This window comes from Triturus cristatus, chromosome 1_2, assembly GCF_964204655.1.
Source record: "Triturus cristatus chromosome 1_2, aTriCri1.1, whole genome shotgun sequence".
In the NCBI taxonomy this organism is placed as follows: domain Eukaryota; kingdom Metazoa; phylum Chordata; class Amphibia; order Caudata; family Salamandridae; genus Triturus; species Triturus cristatus.
In genome coordinates, this window is record NC_140580.1 from 785,560,197 (window position 1) to 785,583,270 (window position 23,074).

A 23,074-nucleotide genomic window follows, 5' to 3' on the forward strand; every position below is an offset into this window, starting at 1 on the left:
TATCCAAGTTATTTAGAGATTCCTCTGTTCTGGCATAGTTGTAGTAACTTTGTTTCATTCTGCCCCCTGACAAATAGTGGTTACAGCTCCTGCAGTTGGTGGCCATTTTCTTACGATAAGGCAGATTGGCGGATACTGTGGAGTGAGTGCTGTCTGGTTTCATGATAAATTTGCTCATTATTGCTTGCTTGGTACTCTGCCGCCACCAGCAGAACATCCTTGGCACTAATATTTGCTGGTGAATGAAGGCAAAAACCATGTAACACAGATAACCTGTCTGTGGTCTGATAGAGAGGTTGCCATCTCAGGGCTGACCATTTAGGTGAGGTGCAGGTCCTGCTAAAGAAGGTGCTCTAAATGTGGGTACTGTGGTGGGAACATAAGGCTGCAATGCCGGCCCCCACACCATTGCCCTCTCCCGCCCCCCCCCAATAAATCCTTAACCTGAGTGATAGGTTTATTTAAATGGTAGGCACTTAAGTTGTGTACAAACTGAAATAACTGTGGTAAAAGATTCTATGTATGTCATTGAATTGAACCTTCTTGAAGGGCAGTCTTCTACGATCATGGTTGGATAGCCACAGATGTAGGTTGCATACTCTATTCCGACCAGCTGTATACAAATTACGAGATGTGTGAACTCTGTAGGTACGTTGGTTAAAGAAACCTACTTATTATACTTCAAGTGAAACAATATAGCTTTTACTATACAGGACCTGCCATAAATAAATTGGATTCCACAAAGTTTCAAGAAATCTGTGCCCAACTATGAATGTCTTAGGCAAGCTTTCAACAAGCAAAGATTGCTAGATTAGCAGAGTAAGTCTGGAGAACAATTTTAGAATTTTCCACGCCTTAGAACAATGTAATCCCATATTTTAATGATAGTTTGACCAGTGCGCTTTTCCAAAGATTGAAAATTACTGGGCTAAGGGAGTATCCTTGAGGCACACAGGTACTTGCTAGAATTGAAATGATGAATATTATATGCTTCAGAGCATCTGACTAAAAATTACAATGAACAGTGTATTACAGAGCCCAAAGTTCTATTCTCGGTGATCTACTCCAAATTTGAAGAGGGCAGAGTTGTAAAGCAAACTTTTAGGAACAAATGTGAACGCCTGTAAGGCGTATTCTACGACACATTTCTAACAAACGTTCTTTAAAAGGCAGAGCTCAATTTAGAAAGCCATAATCTGGTGTCTTGCATAAATTCGTTTGCCCTACTGTTTAGAATATATATTACCATACAATCCTAGTTGGTGGTGTTAACTTGCTTCTTTCCTAGAAGTATGCTTTACTCTTAGTGTTATCAAGCTATGACAATAGCTCGCTAACACACATAACTGTTAATACAGTGATTTCAGCATTCCATGTTAGTTATTTTGTTTGCATATTTTGACTGAATGATGTTATTCTCTGATCAGCATCTATATGTAGCTCTTTTGCTTAGGGGAGTTTGATATCTACACTAGAGTTTCCCAAAAGAAATTTGGTATGTAGTTCTAGCCCTAACCAGTCAACCCTTCCGGGTTTGCTCCAATAATTGTGTACAACAAATTCAACTAAAAAATTGACTCCATGTAATAATCCCATATTGGAGGTCTTCAAAATTGGTACAAGATGTAATCCACTCTGATTATATGCCCGGAGCGAAGAGGACTGCCAAGTCGGATAGATGAAGTTTTCCTCTTCCACAAATTCACTCTAGTTTGGGTGCTACTTTTTTAAGCAAAGATGTAGATTACTTCCCAAGTTCCAGAAGGAAAAGCGGTTTCCTAGTTATGAAGAGCATGCATATTTGACCGTTTTGCAAATATCCCTCTCTGCTCCTTTCAAAAATGGAAGAATGGATAGCATGAGTAAGATTGCTTATTTTAACAAAACTCAGGGTTGTTTCTTTTAAAATGGTAAATAATGGAAAACCATCTACACCTAATCGTCGGGGTCATGGTTTAATATGCACTTTTTGTTTGTTTCCAGTTATACGTGTATACATCAATATTAAATATTTGTTTACAGCAAGCGAGAGCAGAACAGGAAGAAGAGTTCATCAGCAATACATTGTTTAAAAAGATTCAGGCACTGCAGAAAGAAAAAGAAACTTTGGCTGTCAACTATGAGAAAGAGGAAGAGTTTCTTACAAACGAGCTATCAAGAAAATTGATGCAGGTAAGCAATTCTGTAGGGCTGAAAGTCTGATCTCCTATCTTAAAACATACAAATTATTTATGCCCTCAATCCACTATTGTTTGGGACGGACTTGGTCATTTGGAACAATGATGAGTACTTTTTGTACAGATCTGCTTTGTTTTCATAGCAAGGATGATTGTGAAGTTTAAGCCAACAATTTAAATATGGTAGTAAGAAACACTGTAAAGCAGTTTATTGTCCCTTCCATCTTGATGTGAATGAATGTTTAAAACGTTTAAATGTTTTCTACCTATTCAGCAGTGCAGAAGTGACCGGTACAGGATGTGAAAAGAAAATCATACATGTCCTCTGTCTCCCCATTGTCCTCATAGCTTTTCACAAAGCGATGAGGGTGTGAAAGGTATATGCTTGAGAGCTGGTTGTCAATGGACTGGCCTTTTCCAACATTCTCTGGCCAATTATGACTTTTGCAGTAACTGTTATATGATTAGCTTAAACCTCATTCTTTTCATAGCATTTCATGTGCTTTAAAATGATTTCTTGGCATTCTTTCACTGTTCTTTATAGGTTGAAGAAAAGATTTTTGATGCTACAATCTTTGTTTTCATACAGAAGAAGAGTTGATGTATTCTATTTAGCAGCTTCTCCGACTTGAATTGGTGAAAATTAACTTGTTAAAAGACATCACTGTATTTCAACACCAGTGGGCTGTTATCTTCGCAGAACTGCTATTTTAGTGATAGCTGTTGATCGCACTTAATTTAAGAGCAGAGCGACTGCTGGTGTTAGGAGAAAGCTGATGGATTTGGTATAGTTTCTATGAATATGCATAGCTAATTTAATGTGCCTATCTAAAAAAATTACCTAGACAGTGCCTCACAAGGGTTTCAGCTGTGGTAGTTGTACCCGTAATACCTTTTAAAGCTCCTTTTGTCTTTGGAACATGCCAAAGACAGCCGTGTTTGAGACCTGTAATACTGACAGTTCTTATGTGGAGATGCATCAATGTCTGGATGATTCTCTTAAACTCTTGAGGGTGAGTTCAATCTGGGCTTTAGTCTTGTCGGGCCAACTGTGCAGCATTCTGACTTAAGTCCCTTAACAGACAACCGGAGAAACTTAAACCACCACCAAGATTCTCAGAACTTAGCAGATTTACCTGTTCCTTGAATATGGTTACTCATACACACTTTTCGATCATCTGTGTGAGGTTTCAAAGTAGTCCCATCTGGGATACTCCATGCCTTTCCTGTGGCCCCGCTGGTGAGGGAGGGTATCCAAGAAAGTTGAGACCTTGGGTCACCAACTTTTTGCCTCATCATAGTGTCCCTTTCTCACAACTAATGCCAGCTGCTTTTTGGGAGATGCACCCATGCCTTATGGGAGCTATTGCTTTATCAGTCTGCCAGACGATATGGAAAAAAGCGGTTGGACCTGGTGCGGAATGACCTGGATGCATCAGAACAGATCTAAAAGTGGTCTTTACTATGCTGACACTGTTGCTCGGTCTATGGATACAACTTGCACACTGGACGGCATGCTTGGAAATGCTCCTGTCTCATTCTGGTAGATGTGCAGGCTACGCTCATGGATCTGCTGTTTGGTCAGCTGCTAGTTTGAGGCAAGTCCAACTTCTCTTTGGAGCACTTGAAAAATCCTCAGGGCTGTGGTTTGTGCCCTGGGACATTTTTAGCCAGGATGGCAATTCCATCAGCAATATTTTAATTTCTATGGTTATTTTAGAGCTGTGCAACCTTGAAAAGGCCTGTCATCTTTTTCAAATGCCATAGCAACTATATTGTTCCTTCTGGGGCAGGGGGGTATAGGAAGACACGCCTGTAGGTGCATAGCCAGCCCCCGCTATCCTCTGCAGGCTCTCCCATTTTCAGATACCTCTGACTATGCCTCCCCAATCGCACATCACCTGCTTGTGGGAGAGAGGACCTCCTACTTTACCACCCATTGGGAGTAAATCGAGCTAGACCTCAGTCATGCATCTGATTCTCTGGGGCGATGTCCTTCCTTTCCTATTTTCCCTTCCTTTCTCTTTAAGACCATCCTGCTTCCTTTAGAGTATGATTACTAGCTCCTGCCTCGTTACTAGAGGCAAATCCTTTTCTTAATGGACAAGGCAGACAGTTTGTGCCTCAAGAATAGAGCTATAGGATTTGAATCCCTTAACTACTTGCTTCCCAAGGAGCACGGAGGCTAGAGGTTCATCCTGGATCTCTGTTATTAACCTTGAATATCCAGAAGTCTCTCCGCACAACCTGAGAGGCTGACATTTATTGGGACGGTACGTGACACAACCTTATGAAGGCCTTACCTCCCAAGAGGATCACTGATATTCATGCGATGATTCCAATATGTCTGACTCGAGCACTGGTCCCAGTCTTGCAGGTCTTATGCATGCTGGGCCTCGTAGACTCGTATATCTGGTTGGTGGCTTTTCAGGTGGAGGATGAGCCTTCACTGGTGTCTGAGGAGGTACTGCAACACCAAAGGAGTCTCTGGGCTTAGGTGTGGTTTTTCTCATTTTGCCTACATTTGCACTAATGAATGGATCCCTCCTATGATCTAAAGGGTAGCCCATTCGGCTACCGTGGTTGCTGATGCTACCTTGCTAGGTTTATCATCTGGTGGCCATGGTAGCACAGAGCCTTGTCCTTTTCAGAATAGCTCCTGTACATAGATGTCAGTCTGATCCTTGAGACCTTGTTACCCTCCATTTCAAAGTGTGGCAGTGGCCATGTCAAGATTGTGCCACACCACTATTGTCCATTATATTAATAGAGAAGACCGTATGGTATCATTGACACTGTGTCAGACGCTGGCTTGCCTGTAGATATAATGGCAGCAATGCAATCTTTCCCAGTACCCCCTGTGTGTGTGACTGGGTCTTTTTAGTGGTCTATTGTGAGAGGACCAAACTTGAGAGCTGCACCCTGAGGTGGTGATCTTGACTTTGAAGTTTCCCTTTGTGGAGCTCATCACCAAGGACCAGCACAAGAAGGGTCCTTACTTTTGTGCCATGCACTGTGAGCATTCCTGCCAATCCTGAATCTGATTGCTTCAGTTCTGGTATGCTCATCTCTCAGCACTGAACATTATGCAGCCTATTTCATTCTTCCTCAGAGCAGACCTGTTCTCGGAGGATGTTGGTAATGTTCCCCACTCCAAATTCCAGATGCTGCAGCTGCATGAGTAGGGATTGAGCACTGCACGCTAGAATTCTTTAGTTTTCCTGATGAGGTAGCAGATGGCATAATAGCAGCCACAAAGACAGTCTACAAATCTAAGGTCACTGTAGCAGGTTAGTGCACTGGTGTGAGTTGAAAGGTGCTAATTCTCTTATATCGCCTGTCCAACGTCTTGAGGTTCTCATTGCCCATTTTTCTACAGGAACTTGCAGTGCCTACAGTTAAGAGCTACCTGGCAGCTGTCTGCATTTGTCTTCCTGACCAACTTTTCCTGTTTAAATCGCCACTTGTGGCACTTTTACTGTAAGGTTCAATTTACTTGTTCCGCCCCCTTCTGTTTAATGTTTCTCAGTGAAGCTTGTTTTGGCTTTCTTGATAGCATTTGAGAATATACTGAGGTGCCTGGCTTGACTGACTTCACAAAAATGGTTCTGTTGGTGGCAATTCATCTGCTCTTAAGCTTTCTATCTGGATAAGTAGGTTCTTTGCACCTGTCACTCATTCTTACCCAAAGTGATTTCTGCATTTGATATGTTTTAATATACACCTCAGGCATGCAGAGATGGATTCTGTGCCCAAATGTTTCTGCATGATTTCCTTGATTAACCACAAATGCTCTGTCCCACTTCCTGTGGGGGTACTTCTTTTTGACACTTCATAGGATGATGAATCTGCAGGAAAAGGTGTCTCAGAAAAAAACTTCTTGCCTTCGGTAACTATTTCTGGTGCGTACATAATCTTTCTTTCCCTAGTCCTCTCTAACCTCAGTTCGTTCGAATGAGCCAGTCTGATTATTATGATCTTAAGGTATGTGAACATGTGGGGTACTGTATTTATTGCTGTTGTGGTGCTTTCGGTTCCTCTCTGCACGATTTGATGGGTCTGAGATAAAATGCATTAGATGAGAAGTAAAGAGTGAGGTGAGTAACTAGTTTTTCCAACTTTTCTGCTTTTCAATAAGAATGTATGAAAGGTTAGTGTAGCAAGGTTATTGCACTTAGTAATTAATGTGTGGCATGACTGCTCCCTTCAGTTTACCTTCGAAACAGAATGGCAATGTTGCTGATCATTTAAAAGTAGGTCTTAATTATGGGTTGCCACAACAATGCTGCTGCTAAGCATCACCTAGTTTTCTGCCAAGCATATTTTATTCCTTTGAAAATATGCTTTGGAGGAATTTTATTACCCTCATTATCTTGTCTGTGCTGCAGTTTATGAAAATGAAGTACTATTTTGGGTATTTTTATTTGTAGGGTTTCTAGAACCGCAGTTTAGATTAACAAATGTTATTTGTAATTCTCCAGTATTGGGGTGTCTTTCATAGATTCACATGCTTGAATATTCCCCGTCGTCGAAGTGGGAGTCCCACGGTACATAACAAAGCAATGTAGTAATAACCCAAGCCCATTAGGCATAAAAGAAAGAAAAAACCATAGTTTTCATAGATAGACAACTTGTCACTTCTATAACATATCACTGTCGTTATGTTCTAGGCCAAATCTAGCCAATCAGGCGTCCGCACCCTCTAGAACCCTCTCCCCAGAGACTCAGGCTTTCAAATTTTCTACCGCACGTCGTGTGAAGGGAGTCTCCCTGAGCTTGCTCAGTTTTTTCTTCTCGTACTTCACAGAAGATTGAGTTTATGATGTCTACAACCAAGAAGTCCCTCTTCAGACCTTGTGGGAGCTGTGGTAAACTGAGACTTCATTCTGAAGATCCTCACAAAAAATGCATTTGTTTATACCCTGAACATAAGGTAAAATACTGTAAAATTTGCAGAACCTTCTCACAAAAACTTTGAAGGATCGAGAAGGGCGTCTCCTTCTGTGGCTACAGAAGTTAAAAACTTCAGAAAATCCTGTTTCTGATGTGGAGAGTGTATCTTCCATCCACACTGCTCCCTCTTTGAAAAGGTCCTGTGACTCTCAAAAGGTTTCTCCTAGACCTAAGGTGCTGAAGAAACATCATGGAGAAAAGTTTTCTACACAACCTCTTACTTCAAGGGGGTGATTTCCCCCCCAGGAGTCTGTTTCATTGATGCCCCCGAGATCGGATTCTCAGGCGTCTAAGACTCAATCTGCGCAATTTTTACCTCAGAAACTGCCTCTCTCGTCGACGAGTTCATCTACGCTTCCTCCGTCGACGAGAGCTGCCATCGTCGCATCTACATCGACCTCGGCATCTATGTCTATGAAGCCAACCACGATCATGTCGTCGGCGCCTTCACCGTCGACGCTGGTGTCAGTTAAGGTGAGACCCATTTCATCGACGCTACCCTTAACTTCGTCGATGACGACTATCAAACAGAAGCAGAAGAAAACGTCGACGGGTGCTTCGTCGTCAAAAGGTGCCTCGTCGACGGCGGCGGCGACCTCGTCGACGGCGGCGGCGACCTCGTCGACGGCGGCGGCGGCGACCTCGTCGACGGCGGCGGCGGCGACCTCGTCGGCGGCGGCGACCTCGTCGGCGGCGGCGACGTCGGCGGCGGCGACCTCGTCGGCGGCGGCGACGTCGGCGGCGACCTCGTCGGCGGCGGCGGCGACCTCGTCGGCGGCGGCGACCTCGTCGGCGGCGGCGACGTCGACGGCGGCGGCGACCTCGTCGGCGGCGGCGGCGGCGACCTCGGCGGCGGCGGCGACCTCGGCGGCGGCGGCGACCTCGTCGACGGCGGCGGCGGCGACCTCGGCGGCGGCGACCTCGTCGACGGCGGCGACCTCGTCGACGGCGGCGGCGGCGACCTCGGCGGCGGCGACCTCGGCGGCGACCTCGTCGACGACGGCGACCTCGTCGACGACGGCGGCGGCGACCTCGTCGACGACGGCGACCTCGTCGACGACGGCGGCGGCGACCTCGTCGACGACGGCGACCTCGTCGACGACGGCGGCGGCGACCTCGTCGGCGGCGGCGACCTCGGCGGCGGCGGCGACCTCGGCGGCGGCGGCGACCTCGGCGGCGGCGGCGACCTCGGCGGCGGCGACGACCTCGTCGGCGGCGACGACCTCGTCGGCGGCGACGACCTCGTCGGCGGCGGCGACCTCGTCGGCGGCGGCGACCTCGTCGGCGGCGGCGACCTCGTCGGCGGCGGCGACCTCGTCGGCGGCGGCGGCGACCTCGTCGGCGGCGGCGGCGACCTCGTCGGCGGCGGCGGCGACCTCGTCGGCGGCGGCGGCGACCTCGTCGGCGGCGGCGGCGACCTCGTCGGCGGCGGCGGCGACCTCGTCGGCGGCGGCGGCGACCTCGTCGGCGGCGACCACCTCGTCGGCGGCGACCACCTCGTCGGCGGCGACCACCTCGTCGGCGGCGACCACCTCGTCGGCGGCGACCACCTCGTCGGCGGCGACCACCTCGTCGGCGGCGACCTCGTCGGCGGCGGCGGCGACGACGTCGGCGGCGGCGGCGACGACGGCGGCGACGGCGACGACGGCGGCGACGGCGACGGCGGCGGCGACGGCGACGGCGGCGGCGACGGCGACGACGGCGACGACGGCGGCGACGGCGACGGCGGCGGCGACGGCGACGGCGGCGGCGACGGCGACGACGGCGGCGACGACGTCGGCGGCGGCGGCGACGGCGACGGCGGCGGCGGCGACGACGTCGGCGGCGGCGGCGACGACGTCGGCGGCGGCGGCGACCTCGTCGGCGGCGGCGACGACGGCGGCGGCGACGGCGACGACGGCGACGGCGGCGGCGACGGCGACGACGGCGGCGGCGGCGACGACGTCGGCGGCGGCGACGACGTCGGCGGCGGCGGCGGCGACGACGTCGGCGGCGGCGACCTCGTCGGCGGCGGCGGCGGCGGCGACCTCGTCGGCGGCGGCGACGACGTCGGCGGCGGCGGCGGCGACGACGTCGGCGGCGGCGACCTCGTCGGCGGCGGCGGCGACCTCGTCGGCGGCGGCGGCGACCTCGTCGTCGGCGGCGGCGGCGACCTCGTCGGCGGCGGCGGCGGCGACCTCGTCGGCGGCGGCGGCGGCGACCTCGTCGGCGGCGGCGGCGGCGACCTCGTCGGCGGCGGCGGCGGCGACCTCGTCGGCGGCGGCGGCGGCGACCTCGTCGGCGGCGGCGGCGGCGTCGACGACGGCGGCGGCGTTGGACTAGGACTCACCAAGCCTTGGCAAGCGGAACCCACGAAGAACGAAGGACTTGCTTCTGGTGCAGACCAGGAAGGTCTGGGGTGCTTCTTCTTTGCAGAGAAGCGGGAGCCAGTCTGGAGGAGCCAAACCAGCGCAGAAGATTTCAGGGAGTGTCGTCACAAAGGCCACTAGCCAGCGGGCAAGCAACCGGACAGACGCGGCAAGCAGAAAAATGCTGAAGGGCCCCACGCAGGACTCGTGGAGTGTGGGGGGCTGATCTTCGGTGCAGATGGTGCTTGGGGTTGGGGCTTCTCAATCCCCGGTGCACAACTTCGAGGGTACCTCAGAAGCTGCGCTGTAAGTTACTAGCCACTTTTTCCAGGTAGCCGGTCCCACGTCGCTCGTCGCCTCCACGGATCTCAGCTTTGCTGTCGATGTGGATCAGGGTCGGAGAAGTCTGGAAGTCAAGGCTCTGGTCAGGCTCTGCAGTCGGTTCCTCGTAGAACGTGGGCAAAGCAAAGGGTAGTCTCTTGATGGTGCCTGTTTGCACAGGGTAGCCACTCCTTGGCTACAAGGGAGATTCTTCAGTCTTCTTCTTTCGTCGAATGTCGAAGGTCCAGAGTTTCTGTTCAGTTTTGCAGGTTCAGGATAATCTAAAGTCTTGAGGCCCAACTCCCACTCTTATACTAATCTGGGGGGCTGGGATACCTGCTAGGTCACGCCTTATGGGTGGGACCTGGGAGGGGGTGGTTACACCCACTTCCCTTTGTCCAGTTTCGCGCCAGAGCTGGGGCTGGAGTGCCCCAGCGCCGGTTTGAACTGGACTATGCAAGGAACACCTTGTGTGCCCCAGGCATGTCTCATTCCTTTCAGCCCACCCTGCCCCAATACACTAAAGGCTGTCTGGGGGGGTGCTAGCACCTCCCCAAGCAGGAAACCTATTGTCCAGGCCTCCCTGGCTGGGATCACTCCCAGCTGCAGGAGGTCAGACTTGTGTCGTGGCAGCAGCATCCATTTTGTGATGCTGAGGCTTTGGTCAGAGGCTAACAGTTGAAGTATGATTTTAACATGTCTTTCCCTCTAGAAGGGGGGAATAATATTCTCATGTCCAGAAATGGCATGGGGGTATTATTCCACAGTGTTAGACACCTTACACGACATGTTTTGATAAAGCCAAACCATAGTTACCATAACCGTTTAAGATTATAAGGCACTTTAAGAGTATATGGTAGGCTATATCATAGAACAGCTATAAGGACAAGTTCCGAAAGCTGCAGACAGGCTCAGCTCATGCTAGAGCACCATCTCACATGTTACCAAGCACTCTGCCTCCAGGATTGTTAAGGCCTGCCATAGGAGTGACTGATAGGTACACATGTGTCTATATGTAAGTTAGGTATAGGAATACTACACCTAAGCAAGGGGTGATTACACGACCTTGCCCCAGCTGAGTGATCAGCCAGTTGTGTCAAAATGGAAGGCCAGGCCAGGGGTGGCATAATACATGCTGCAGCCCCTGGTAGGCCTAGGGTACACCTATGCCCTGGGTACCTAGGGTACACTGTACAGGGGCCAATAAGGTGATCCTATCCAAATGGGTTATGCACCTAAAGTACATAGTATTAATTTAGAGAGAGAACAGCAGGGCTGTGGGTCTGATTAGCAGGCCCACAGCCACATCTTAGTCAAACCAGTGAAGCAAAAGCAAAAAGTGGGGGTGAACATAGAAAGCAGACCCTACTCTCCTACAGCTACCATTAGAGACTTCAAACTCTCTACTTCAACGACGGCATTCGTCTCTGGATACCCTGATGCCACTTAAAACACCTGTACAGCCTCCTGAAGTGCTGTTTTCATCTGACAATGACGACTACGAGGATGATAGATTTCGGGCTGCTCGCAGTCCTTCAGAACTTCTAATTAAATGTCAGGACTCGGATGATGATGACGAAGACTTGCAACAAGATGATTTCTCATCTTATGACACATGTCCAGTTCAGGAACCTCATATGGCACAATTGCCTTTGTCTGATTTCCAATTTACAGTACATGCTGGATGATTATAATCGCTGTTTTCCGCGGTCTGGCCATACCACTCCAACGCCGCAGACACCTCAACAACCTGTTTTTCTTAGGGAAACAGTAGTCACACCTACATCAGTTCCCAGAGAACAATGTCTTGGGGTTCCTCCAATCACACTGGAAGATATTGTCGAGGAACAAGATGCTTCTTCCCTCCTTTCTGACTGGGACAACTATCAGATTCAAACACCTTCTCCCGCTGATCCAGCTCCTTTGGATTCTCCCCCAGTTGACATTGGTGGTTTTCATTTGCTCATGGAAAGAGCAGCGAAAAGATTTCACCTCCCTATGACAACCAGAGAGGAGGATTGTTTCTTATGACTTTAAGGACCAACCTCAAAAGCAGGTCCTCTGCATTCCAATCATTGATTTTATATGGCAAGAGGGCCTTAAATTGATGCAGACTCCTAATCCGATTCCAGCCATCATTCCTAGGATAGACAAAAAATACAAGGCTCCTCCAAACTCTCCAGCCTGTTTGACTTTGTGAGAAGTTGGCCTGATGTATGATGTCACTAGTTATAGTGTACACCTTATATCAGTCCAAATACCCTTATGGTGATTGGTTGTAAAGTCAACCTTATAGACCAGCTATCCTAGTGGTAGCATGGACAAGAGCAGTCTTAGGCTAAACTCTGAATGGCATGTGAAGCCAGCTGTGATACCATATATAATCCCTTGAATACCAAATGAAAGGACACCACAACAGATATATATATAAAATAAAGTGTATTTATTCTAAGCAAACCCTCAGCACTCTTTATGAGTTTAGAGGTAAGTACAACACAGTCTTATTAATGCATACAGTAAGTCACACAGGTAAGTAATACAGTTAGGCCCTAGGGGCCACGCAAACCATATACTAAAGAAGTGGTATAAGAACCACTGTCACGGAAATAGAATAGGCCTAGGCCTAGGGAATCGCTGGGGCTACCCTACACTAGCGTTAGTTAGGAAGTGGGAGGCCCACGGGATTCGTGTGCAGAGTGGAAACACTCACGCGTAATGCGTAAAAGTCAATAGCAATGTTACAGTTTAGAAATAGATAGATTTAGGACACTTCCGGAGTAGCTAGGAAGTTGAGACTTGAAAACTAGACACTAGGATAGTCACTATCCTGATGAGCACCGGAGTACCCAAGTTACCTAGCCCACAGGCTGCGGGTGCATAGGGGTGAAGATGCGTCGTTTTCGTCGTCGACTCCTATGGATGCCTGAAGAAAGATGCTGACAGGCAGTCAGGGGAGAGTGTCCGGTGGATCCCAAGCCTGGGATCAAGAAGAGAAGAAACCTGCAAGCAGAGGGGACAGAGTCAAGGTCACTAGCCAGTGACCACGTGGAACCAGGAAGGAACCAGGCGATGTCGTGAAGAGTTGCAGGGGAAGGTGAAGCTTGTCGCTGCAGCCAGGAGGACCAGGAAGCGTCGAGGACGACCAGGACCAGGAGGCGAGCTGTCCCACGAAGGCTCTTGCTGTCGGCGGCGTCGAAGTTGGACTAGGACTCACCAAGCCTTGGCAAGCGGAACCCACGAAGAACAAGGGACTTGCTTCTGGTGCAGACCAGGAAGGTCTGGGGTGGTGCTTCTTTGCAGAGAAGCGGGAGCCAGTCTGGAGGAGCCAAACCAGCGCAGAAGATTTCAGGGAGCGTCGTCACAAAGGCCACTAGCCAGCGGGCAAGCAACCGGACAGACGCGGCAAGCAGGAAAATGCTGAAGGGCCCCACGCAGGACTCGTGGAGTGTGGGGGGCTGGTCTTCGGTGCAGATGGTGCTTGGGGTTGGGGCTTCTCAATCCCCGGTGCACAACTTCGAGGGTACCTCAGAAGCTGCGCTGTAAGTTACTAGCCACTTTTCCCAGGTAGCCGGTCCCACGTCGCTCGTCGCCTCCACGGATCTCAGCTCTGCTGCAGATGTGGATGAGGGTCGGAGAAGTCTGGAAATCAAGGCTCTGGTCGGGCTCTGCAGTCGGTTCCTCGTCGAACGTTTCACAAAGCAAAGGGTAGTCACTTGATGGTGCCTGTTTGCACAGGGTAGCCACTCCTTGGCTACAAGGGAGATTCTTCAGTCTTCTTCTTTCGTCGAATGTCGAAGGTCCAGAGTTTCTGTTCAGTTTTGCAGGTTCAGGATAATCTCAAGTCTTGAGGCCCAACTCCCACTCTTATACTAATCTGGGGGGCTGGGATACCTGCTAGGTCACGCCTTATGGGTGGGACCTGGGAGGGGGTGGTTACACCCACTTCCCTTTGTCCAGTTTCGCGCCAGAGCTGGGGCTGGAGTGCCCCAGCGCCGGTTTGAACTGGACTATGCAAGGAACACCTTGTGTGCCCCAGGCATGTCTCATTCCTTTCAGCCCACCCTGCCCCAATACACTAAAGGCTGTCTGGGGAGGTGCTAGCACCTCCCCAAGCAGGAAACCTATTGTCCAGGCCTCCCTGGCTGGGATCACTCCCAGCAGCAGGAGGTCAGACTTGTGTCTGTGGCAGCAGCATCCATTTTGTGATGCTGAGGCTTTGGTCAGAGGTTACACAGCAAAGTAGGATTTTAACTTGTCTCCCTCTAGAAGGGGGGAATAATATCCTCATCACCAGAAATGGTATGGGGGTATTATTCCAAAGTGTTAGACACCTTACACGACATGTTTTGATAAAGCCAAACCATAGTTACCATAACCGTTTAAGATTATAAGGCACTTTAAGAGTATATGGTAGGCTATATCATAGAACAGCTATAAGGACATGGTTCCGAAAGCTGCAGACAGGCTCAGCTCATGCTAGAGCACCATCTCACATGTTACCAAGCACTCTGCCTCCAGGATTGTTAAGGCCTGCCATAGGAGTGACCGATAGGTACACATGTGTCTATATATAAGGTAGGTATAGGAATACTACACCTAAGCAAGGGGTGATCACACGACCTTGCCCCAGCTGAGTTATCAGCCAGTTGTGTCTGATTGGAAGGCCAGACCAGGGGTGGCATAATACATGCTGCAGCCCCTGGGAGGCCTAGGGTACACCTATGCCCTGGGTACCTAGGGTACACTATACAGGGTCCAATAAGGTGATCCTTACCAATTGGGTATGTACCTAGGGTACATGGAGTCCATTTTACAGAGAGAGCAGACAGCCTGAGACCCTGAATGGCAGGATCTCAGGCCAACTAAGTCGAAAAACCAGCTAGACACTAGGCAAAAAGTTGGGGGTAACCATAGTCAGATATCCACCTTCCTACAGACTTCACAAACAAAGCCTGATTCTATTATTACTCAGGCAGCCCAACGCCGATCTAGGAACCCTTAATTTCCTTTGTCGGCACCTCCAGATCGCGAAGGTTGACGGCTGGATGGTATAGGGAAAAATATTTCCACTATGGCGGCAGCTACGGTTCGAGCGGCCAATTCTTTGGCGATCTTGGGCCGCTACGATCGCCAAATGTGGTCGGACATTTCATCTCTGATTAATCTCATTCCTGAATCATCCAGGCCGGAGGCTATGAAGATTCTCCAAGAGGGAGAAAGAATTTCTTCGGAGATTATAGACTGCGCCATTGATGTGTCCTCTTCTGGCTTCCGTCTTTTGGCTGGTGCTGCAGTCCTCAGGCGTCAGGGCTGGTTACGGGCCACGTCTTTTCGTCACGAAGTGCAAACAAAGATCCTGGACATGCCTTACGACGGCGAGTCCCTTTTTGGCTAGCATATAGATGATGCTCTTCAAGCAATTAAGAAGGACACTGACACAGCTCGTGCTCTAGGATCTTTACAATTAAAAAAACAGCCTTTTCGAGGCGCAAGAGGTCGTGGTTCCTCTTCTTCCTTTCGTGGTAATTCCAACCAATACAGGCAAGGACAAAACCGCTATTCCTCACAAAATCAGCAATCTTATCGGCAGCAAAATTCTTCCAACTACAGACAATACAGAGGCAAATCTTCTTACAGAGGAAAGGATTCCTCAAACAATGACTCTCACTACCCTCAGTCACGGACTCCTCCAAAACTTGGAGGTCGAATCTCCCGCTTCTTCTCCAAATGGTCGCAAATAACCACAGATCAATGGGTTCTCGATATTGTGCGCAGGGGACACGCTTTGGAATTTATAAAGAGGTCCTCCTCCTGCACATTTGAAAGAGCTACTGAAGCCGCTAAACATTTTATTGAGAAAGGGCGCGATCGAAGTGGTGTCAAAACTACAGAAGGGCAGGGGGTTCTACTCAAGGTTCTTCCTTATACAGAAGAAATCGGGAGAATGGCGTCCCATTTTGGACTTGCGAGCCCTGAACAAATACATAAAGACACAAACTTTCCGTATGTTGTCCCTACAAGAAGTCCTTCCTTTTCTCTCTCAAGGAGAATTCATGACGACACTAGATCTACAAGACGCTTATTTTCATCTTCCCATATTACCACGACACAGAAAATTCCTCAGATTCAGGGTGGCCGGACGAGATTTTCAATTCAAGGTCCTGCCATTCGGCCTTCGTTCTGCTCCCCGAGTGTTCACAAAAGTCCTTGCACCGGTGGCAGCTTACCTTCGCCTTCAGGGAGTTCAAATCTTTCCCTACTTAGACTGCCTTCTAAAGGCGAAGTCTTTCAAACTAGCGTCCAAACAAACTCTGTTTTGCAGATCCCTTTTCCAATCTCTGGGCCTCACACTGAACTTAGAAAAATCTCAGTTGCACCCAGCTCAAAACAGATTGTTCTTGGGAGCCATTCTGGATACCACTCTTGGAAAAGTTTTTGTGTCGCACGAACGACGACAACGTCTTCGCGATCTAGCGGCCTCTATCCATCTAAGAGTTCGTTTCTGTCCGACAGTTGAAATTTTTCCTAGGGATGTTGTCGTCCTGCATTCCTCTAGTCCCTCTCTGCCGCCTGAAGATGAGACCTGTCTAAGAAGAACTGGACAAGCAATGGGCTCAGGTCTCGGGCACTTTCAACGACTTAGTCAGTCACCCATCGCTTAAAAAGAGCTCTTTTGTGGTGGACTCACGAAGATCATGTCTCCGCGGGGCGTCCTTTTCTAGCGAACACTTCCACAATTTACCCTCACCACCGACGCATCTCTCGAGGGTTGGGGCACCCACTTGCAGGGCCTAACTGTGAAGGGCTAGTGGTCTGTTCATCAAAAGACGACACATCAACCTGTTAGTTACTGGCCATCTTTCTGGCTTTAAAAGCTTTCAGAACCATCATTCACAGAAGCACGGTATTGATCCGGACGGACAACACAACGTGCATGCACTATATCAACAAGCAAGGAGGCACGAGGTCCGTTTTGTTGTCCTTTCAGGCTCAAAAAAATCTGGGATTGGGCGATTCAACATCACATCGCCCTCACAGCAGTGCATGTTCCGGGAGCGACCAACATTCTTGTGGATTCCCTAAGCAGATCCTCCACGACCAATCACGAATGGGAATTGCACCAACCCATTCTGGATCACATATTCCAGCTATGGGGTCCCCCAAATCTGGATCTTTTTGCAACCTATCTGAACCGGAAATGCCAGTTCTACGCAAGTTGGCTTCCCCAACCAAAGTCATGCGGGAATGCCTTTTTGATGAACTGGTCCACAATTTAGTCTTACGCCTTTCCACCAATTCCTCTAGTCCCCAAGGTTCTACGGAAAATGAGGAAAGAACCCTGTTGGCTCATCCTAATAGCCCCCCGATGGCCTCGACAAATATGGTTCACGGAGCTGCTGCTACTGTCTCAGTGCGAACCAATCATGCTTAGTCCTCTTCAGAATCTTTTGACCATGGAACACGGTCAAATTTGTCATCCCGATCCTGCGTCTCTACACTTAGCGGCTTGGAACCTGAGTACTTTGAATTTGTGAATTTGGACATCCCTTTGGAGTGCAGAGAAGTCTTAGCAAAGGCTAGAGCTCCTTCTACTGTAAAAACTTATAAACTTAAATGGAAACGATTTTGTTCATGGTGCAGTGATGCCAAAATTCATCCTATACATTCCAAGCCAGAGCAACTTTTACCTTTCTTTTTGCACCTAGCAAAATCAGGCCTTTCATATGCTACCCTTAAAGTCTTTTTAGCGGCAATCTCACGATTCCGTCAAGATGGCTCTAACTCCCTTTACTCGTCAAGAGTAATGCAACAATTCTTCAAAGGACTTTTTCGGATGTTTCCTCCGAAACGTCGGCCTCCTCCTCCTTGGCATTTAAACATTGTATTGGCGCAGCTCATGAAATCGCCATTCGAGCCAATCCATAAGGTCAGCCTCAAACATGTCGCGTGGAAGACTTCTCTTTTCCTAGCTCTTACATCCTCACGCCGGGTCAGTGACATGCAAGCATTTACCATTAACCCACCTTTTCTTCAATTTACTAATGACTCTGTCCTGCTTCGCACCAATCCGGCCTATATCCCTAAAGTGCCATCTGATTTCCACCTCAATCAGCCGGTTGTTTTAAAAACATTTATTCCTAATCCTCAAACTTTTGCAGAAAAGTCACTTCATTCTTTGGATGTCAAGAGATGTCTCAAATTTTATCTTCCGAGAACTGCTGCCATTCGTAAAAATGACCAACTCTTTGTCGCCTACGGACGCATGCGACAAGGTCATCCTGTCACCAAACAATCTATAGCACGTTGGATATCCTCTGCTATTACCTTTTGCCATCAACAAGCAGGAAAACCTCTTGATGCTGCTGTGAAAGCGCACTCCACACGAAAGGTTTCTTCTACTGCGCTTTTTGCTGGAGTCCCTCTTCAATCCATCTGTAGAGCGGCGACATGGTCCAGCAGACACACCTTTACGAGACACTACTGTCTGGATGCTGCAGACAACATGGACACAGCCGTGGGACAAGCAGTCCTTCGTAATCTTTTTAAATAAGGTGATATATATATTCTTTTATATGCATATAGTTTTTCTGCACTGTATATGCTATTGTTTTGATTCTTATGTACCTTGTATTATTCTGCTATCACTGCTCACTACTTTTATTCAAGCATGTGAATCTATGAAAGACACCCCAATACTGGAGAAGAACAAAAGTTACGTACCTGTAAACTGTGGTTCTCCAGTATTGGTGTCAAAGATTCACATGCGACCCACCCACCTCCCCTCAGAGGCTTTTGTGTATTTGACTTTGTCACTCTTGTGCTACGAAAATCTGAGAGCCTGAGTCTCTGGGGAGAGGGTTCTAGAGGGTGCGGACGCCTGATTGGCTAGATTTGGCCTAGAACATAACGACAGTGATATGTTATAGAAGTGACAAGTTGTCTATCTATGAAAACTCTATGGTTTTTTCTTTCTTTTATGCCTAATGGGCTTGGGTTATTACTACATTGCTTTGTTATGTACCGTGGGACTCCCACTTCGACGGGGAATATTCAAGCATGTGAATCTATGAAAGACACCAATACTGGCGAACCACAGTTTACAGGTAAGTAACTTTTGTTATTATTTCTTTTTACATTTATAAGGCAAATACTGTTTTTGAAAATTGGATGCAGATGTTTCATTCCAAAATCAATGTATTTTAGTGACCCACTCATCACCTCGTTATCAGTGTTTACCCTGATCTGACCTAGACTCATTCCTCTTTCTTCGTGTACTCTCTTGACAATTTATTTAGTTACAGCACGAGAAGGCTGAACTGGAGCAGCATTTAGAACAAGAGCAGGAGTTTCAAGTGAACAAACTGATGAAGAAAATAAAAAAACTGGAAAACGACACCATTTCGAAACAGCTGACATTAGAGCAGGTAATTGTTTCATGGTCTTCACTGCACTGAAAAATCAAATCTTTATATCTAAGGTTTACAAACATCAGTGGTCATTGTAACAAATGCTTTTTTTTTAAACTCGGAATTTGATAGTGTAAATTCTGTGCCTCAATTTACTGGATGGTTTATAAACAGTGGAGTAGTAAGGTTGTATATGGAAGCCCTTATGGTTGGTGGGGGCATCAAGTCTATTACTCAGTGCTAGGCTACCGTTTTTAATGGTTTGGTTCCCAAATGTGGGAAAACTGGTAGGAAAATGCAATTTTTATTAACTTGAAGTTAATATAACAGGCTTTGACTGAAGAAAGATGTGCTTAGTGTTTTGGACTAGATTTAACTTACCATCATACTAAATTGTGCGGGGGTCTATTTTAAGAATAAAGTACAATGCCTGTGGTTGTAAGTAAATTTGGTCTAGACTGCAAACATGTGCGTTTAGCTTTCACATTATAGTAAAACCTTTGAACATTTTCTGAAACTACAGTTTCAAGAGCCAAGCCAGATTAGCCACTTTGTGTGAAATTATCACAAGAATTGTTATGATCTATTTCTTGTTTTTTTTTTTGATTGCTTCAACATGCTTCTGTGGTTGTACTGGTCATCACCTGTGCCTCACTAGTTTAGTCTAGTAAGGTCTGATTAGTTGTGGTTCATGGCAGCACTCAGATGGACTTGGACAGCTTTGCTTCATTCTCTTTCCTTGGCGTGCAATGGTGGCCTTTTTGCCCTGCATGCACTTGACTCGGCTCTTTTTTCCAGTTTCTGTTACACCACGGAATGTGCTAAGCTATAAACAAATGCTAACAAGAAAATCAACATAGAGGTTTCCTTTGGTGGCAGCAGCAGTACCCCGCAGCAGTTGGAATGCCTGTGGGCATACCTGATTTGTGGGCGTTACGCTGACTCCTGCCGCTTTGTGTGTCCTGTGCGCTGAGCGCCCTGCCCTGCTGAACCCTTTGTCCCCCGCCGCCGCAAGCACCAACAGCGGTCGCCGAGTGGGGACAAACTACGTTGCCCAGCAGCCTGTGCAGCCAGAGACCCGCCCACAACCTTTCCCGCGCCAGGAGGCGCTTCATAATCCGGCGCTTCCGTCGCGGGACGCGCGCGGGCGTCGCCGAGCTGAGCCCGGGCAGAGGGCGGGCCGTCTGTGGCCGTCCGGGGCCGGAAGAGGCCGAGCTGGGCCTCCCCCCTGATAACGCTGGAAGTAAGTTGCAGCAGAGTTTGACTTTTTGATCACTGACATTTGGCTAACCCGTGATTGTTGTAATCCACTGATTTGTGTGGCCCTGCGACAAATGGCTGGAAAGGGTAAGCGTTTCACAGCCCCCTCTACAGTAGCCGGGACTATGGACCAATTCATCACACGTGCCGTCTCGGTACTGGAACAAGAGATAGCCATGACTGAAAAACGCCTTTCGTTAGATTCTTTGTCGGGTAGGCGCTCCTCATTGGGCCCGCTTGCTCTCGTTAAATCACCAATCATTTCCAGAGAGCGGCAGAGGGAGGAGGTATCACTACTTTCTACGTCTGATTCATCTCAGCAGATGTCATCTCCACCTGGGAGGTTGATAAATCCCCCAACAAATATCGATGTAGTGCCAGAGGAGGAAGTTGTATCCCGAATCTCTTCTAGTGCCCCCCGCCCCCAGACTAGAGCAGGGGCTAGACCTAACACATCCACCGGTGCAGCTACTCAGAAAAGGAAAAGGGGAGGGGGTAAGGATGGTGGTAGGCAGGCGAAAATATCCAAGGCAACTAAAAACTTGGAACCCCCTGTCATTTTAAGTACTAGCGCACACCACCCAATGACTGAAACTAGTTTACTTGCCCCCCCCTCACCCGAACCTACTAATATAACCTCACAGCTAGAACGCATAGTACTATCTCTCATTTCTCCATTATTGGAAAGGATCGAAAAGGTTGTAACTAAAGTTGATAAACTAGAGCAATGCATTTTGGATAACTTTTGTTCACTGAAGAATGTTGTTAAGCTGTGTACTAGGGATATACCGAAAACTAACTGCACTCATGGAGCAAATCCAACCCTTGTCATCCCACCCTCATGCGGCCTATCCTCTGTTCCTGCCCTCCCTACCTTAGGCATTGGTTTACCCACGAATACTCCCATGTCACCCTTAAATACCCAACAACCACCACGGCGGGAGGGAGTGCAACAAAATAGCCAGCCCCTGAAGCAGTCGGGTCGGTTAAGCAATGCACCCTCAGGCCCTAATACCGCGAACCCAAAAAGATCGAACGCGACTGTTGATATCCCTCCCCCATGTAATGTAACCAGGCCATCCCTGACCCAAATACATCTACCACAAGAATCTTTTCCATACGTCGTGGTATTAACGGGTGTCCCCGAACTTCCCAACAACAAAAACGAATCCTTCGAACAAATAAAAATTAAAGTAAGTCATTGGCTTAACATCCATAGACCAATACCGAATGAATTGAATGGTCGGATTCTTTTTGTTAGAAGGGTCCATTGGATAGGCCCCCAACCAAAAAACACGCAGGGTGACTGCATCATCGTTAATTTTAAAGACCCTCGCCTCCCTAGGTTCATCACTGAGCATACATCTTTTGACTCTAGATCCAGCATAGAGGCCCACAATTTAGCTTATTTTTACACTGGAGGCTTTTGCCAGTGACAATTGCATAGTCTGACCCCCCCCTCTCATCCCGTGACATTGAGGGCAACCGTTAGTACACCAATAGATCCGGTGGTCATTCCTTTGGTCCGGACCGGATCTCAAACAACACCTAGAGCTCTAACACCACCTCCAGCCGGCCTGCGTGAGAGGGAAAACTCATCTAGTCAATCTATCGTGCTCCACACTACACGGCCCGGCAACTATTCTGGTACCCTTTTGTCATGGAACTTGGCTGGCATCAACACTAAACTCGACTCCCCCGAATGGGTTAGCTTTGTAAATAATTACGATCTCTGCTTATTGCAGGAAACATGGTCCCTCGAGGCTCGGTTTTTGCCGGGTTACCTGAGCTTTCATGTCCCAGCAACGAAAGGCCCGAAAGGCCGTCCTTCTGGCGGCCTAATTATTTGGGCTCGCCAGGATCTGTTCCCACATGCTGTCGCGATTGACACCGGGTACCCGGATATCCAACTAGTGAGATTAACTTCTGACCATAAGTGCTCCCTGGATATTTATAACATTTACCTTCGGGGTGTAGGAGAGTAGGGTCTGCAATCCTATGATCACCCAGATTTTTTGCTTTTGCTTCATTGGTTTACGACTTTCTCCGGCTGTGGGCCTGCCAATCAGACCCACAGCCTAGCTGTTCTCTCTCGAAATTAACACACATGTACATTAGGTGCAACCACTAATTGGAACTGGGCCGCCTTGTCAGTCCCTGTCTCAGCATACCACAGGTATCCAGGGCATCGGTGTACCCAGGGCCTACCAGGGGCTGAAGCATGTATTATGCCACCCCCGGAAGGGCCGCCCAAATCTGACACAACTGGCTGCACGACAGCTGGGGCCACGTGGTGTAATCACCCGTTGCTGTAGGTGTAGTATTCCTACACCTAAACCCTAAAATGGACACATGGATTCCTATCAGTCACTCCTATAGCAGGCCTTAACAATCCTGAAGGCAGAGTGCAGGGAATCATGTGGGACGGTGCTCTGGCGCGAGCTGAGCCCGTCGACGGCTTGCGGAACCAAGTCCTAATAGCCGTTCCATGGTGACGCGGGCCAACTACTTTTAATGCGTTTTAATCCTTGCGGTTATTTGCTAACTTTGGCATCGCATCACCTATACATGTCGAGTAAGGTGTCATACGGATGGGAATACGAACCCC

At 48.6% G+C, this 23,074-nt stretch overlaps 1 protein-coding gene across 2 annotated transcripts in view; it reads left to right on the top strand.

Moving 5' to 3' along the window:
• CCDC6 (coiled-coil domain containing 6) overlaps positions 1-23,074 on the top strand; it is a 402,320-nt gene that overhangs the window by 102,883 nt on the left and 276,363 nt on the right. Inside the window, exons 2-3 of one of the 2 annotated variants that reach the window (XM_085608834.1) lie at positions 2,023-2,172; positions 19,096-19,224. In XM_085608834.1, coding sequence (XP_085464960.1) covers positions 2,023-2,172; positions 19,096-19,224 — 279 coding nt within the window. The remainder of the gene's footprint in view (positions 1-2,022; positions 2,173-19,095; positions 19,225-23,074) is intronic. The other variant, XM_085608835.1, reaches the window with a different exon arrangement.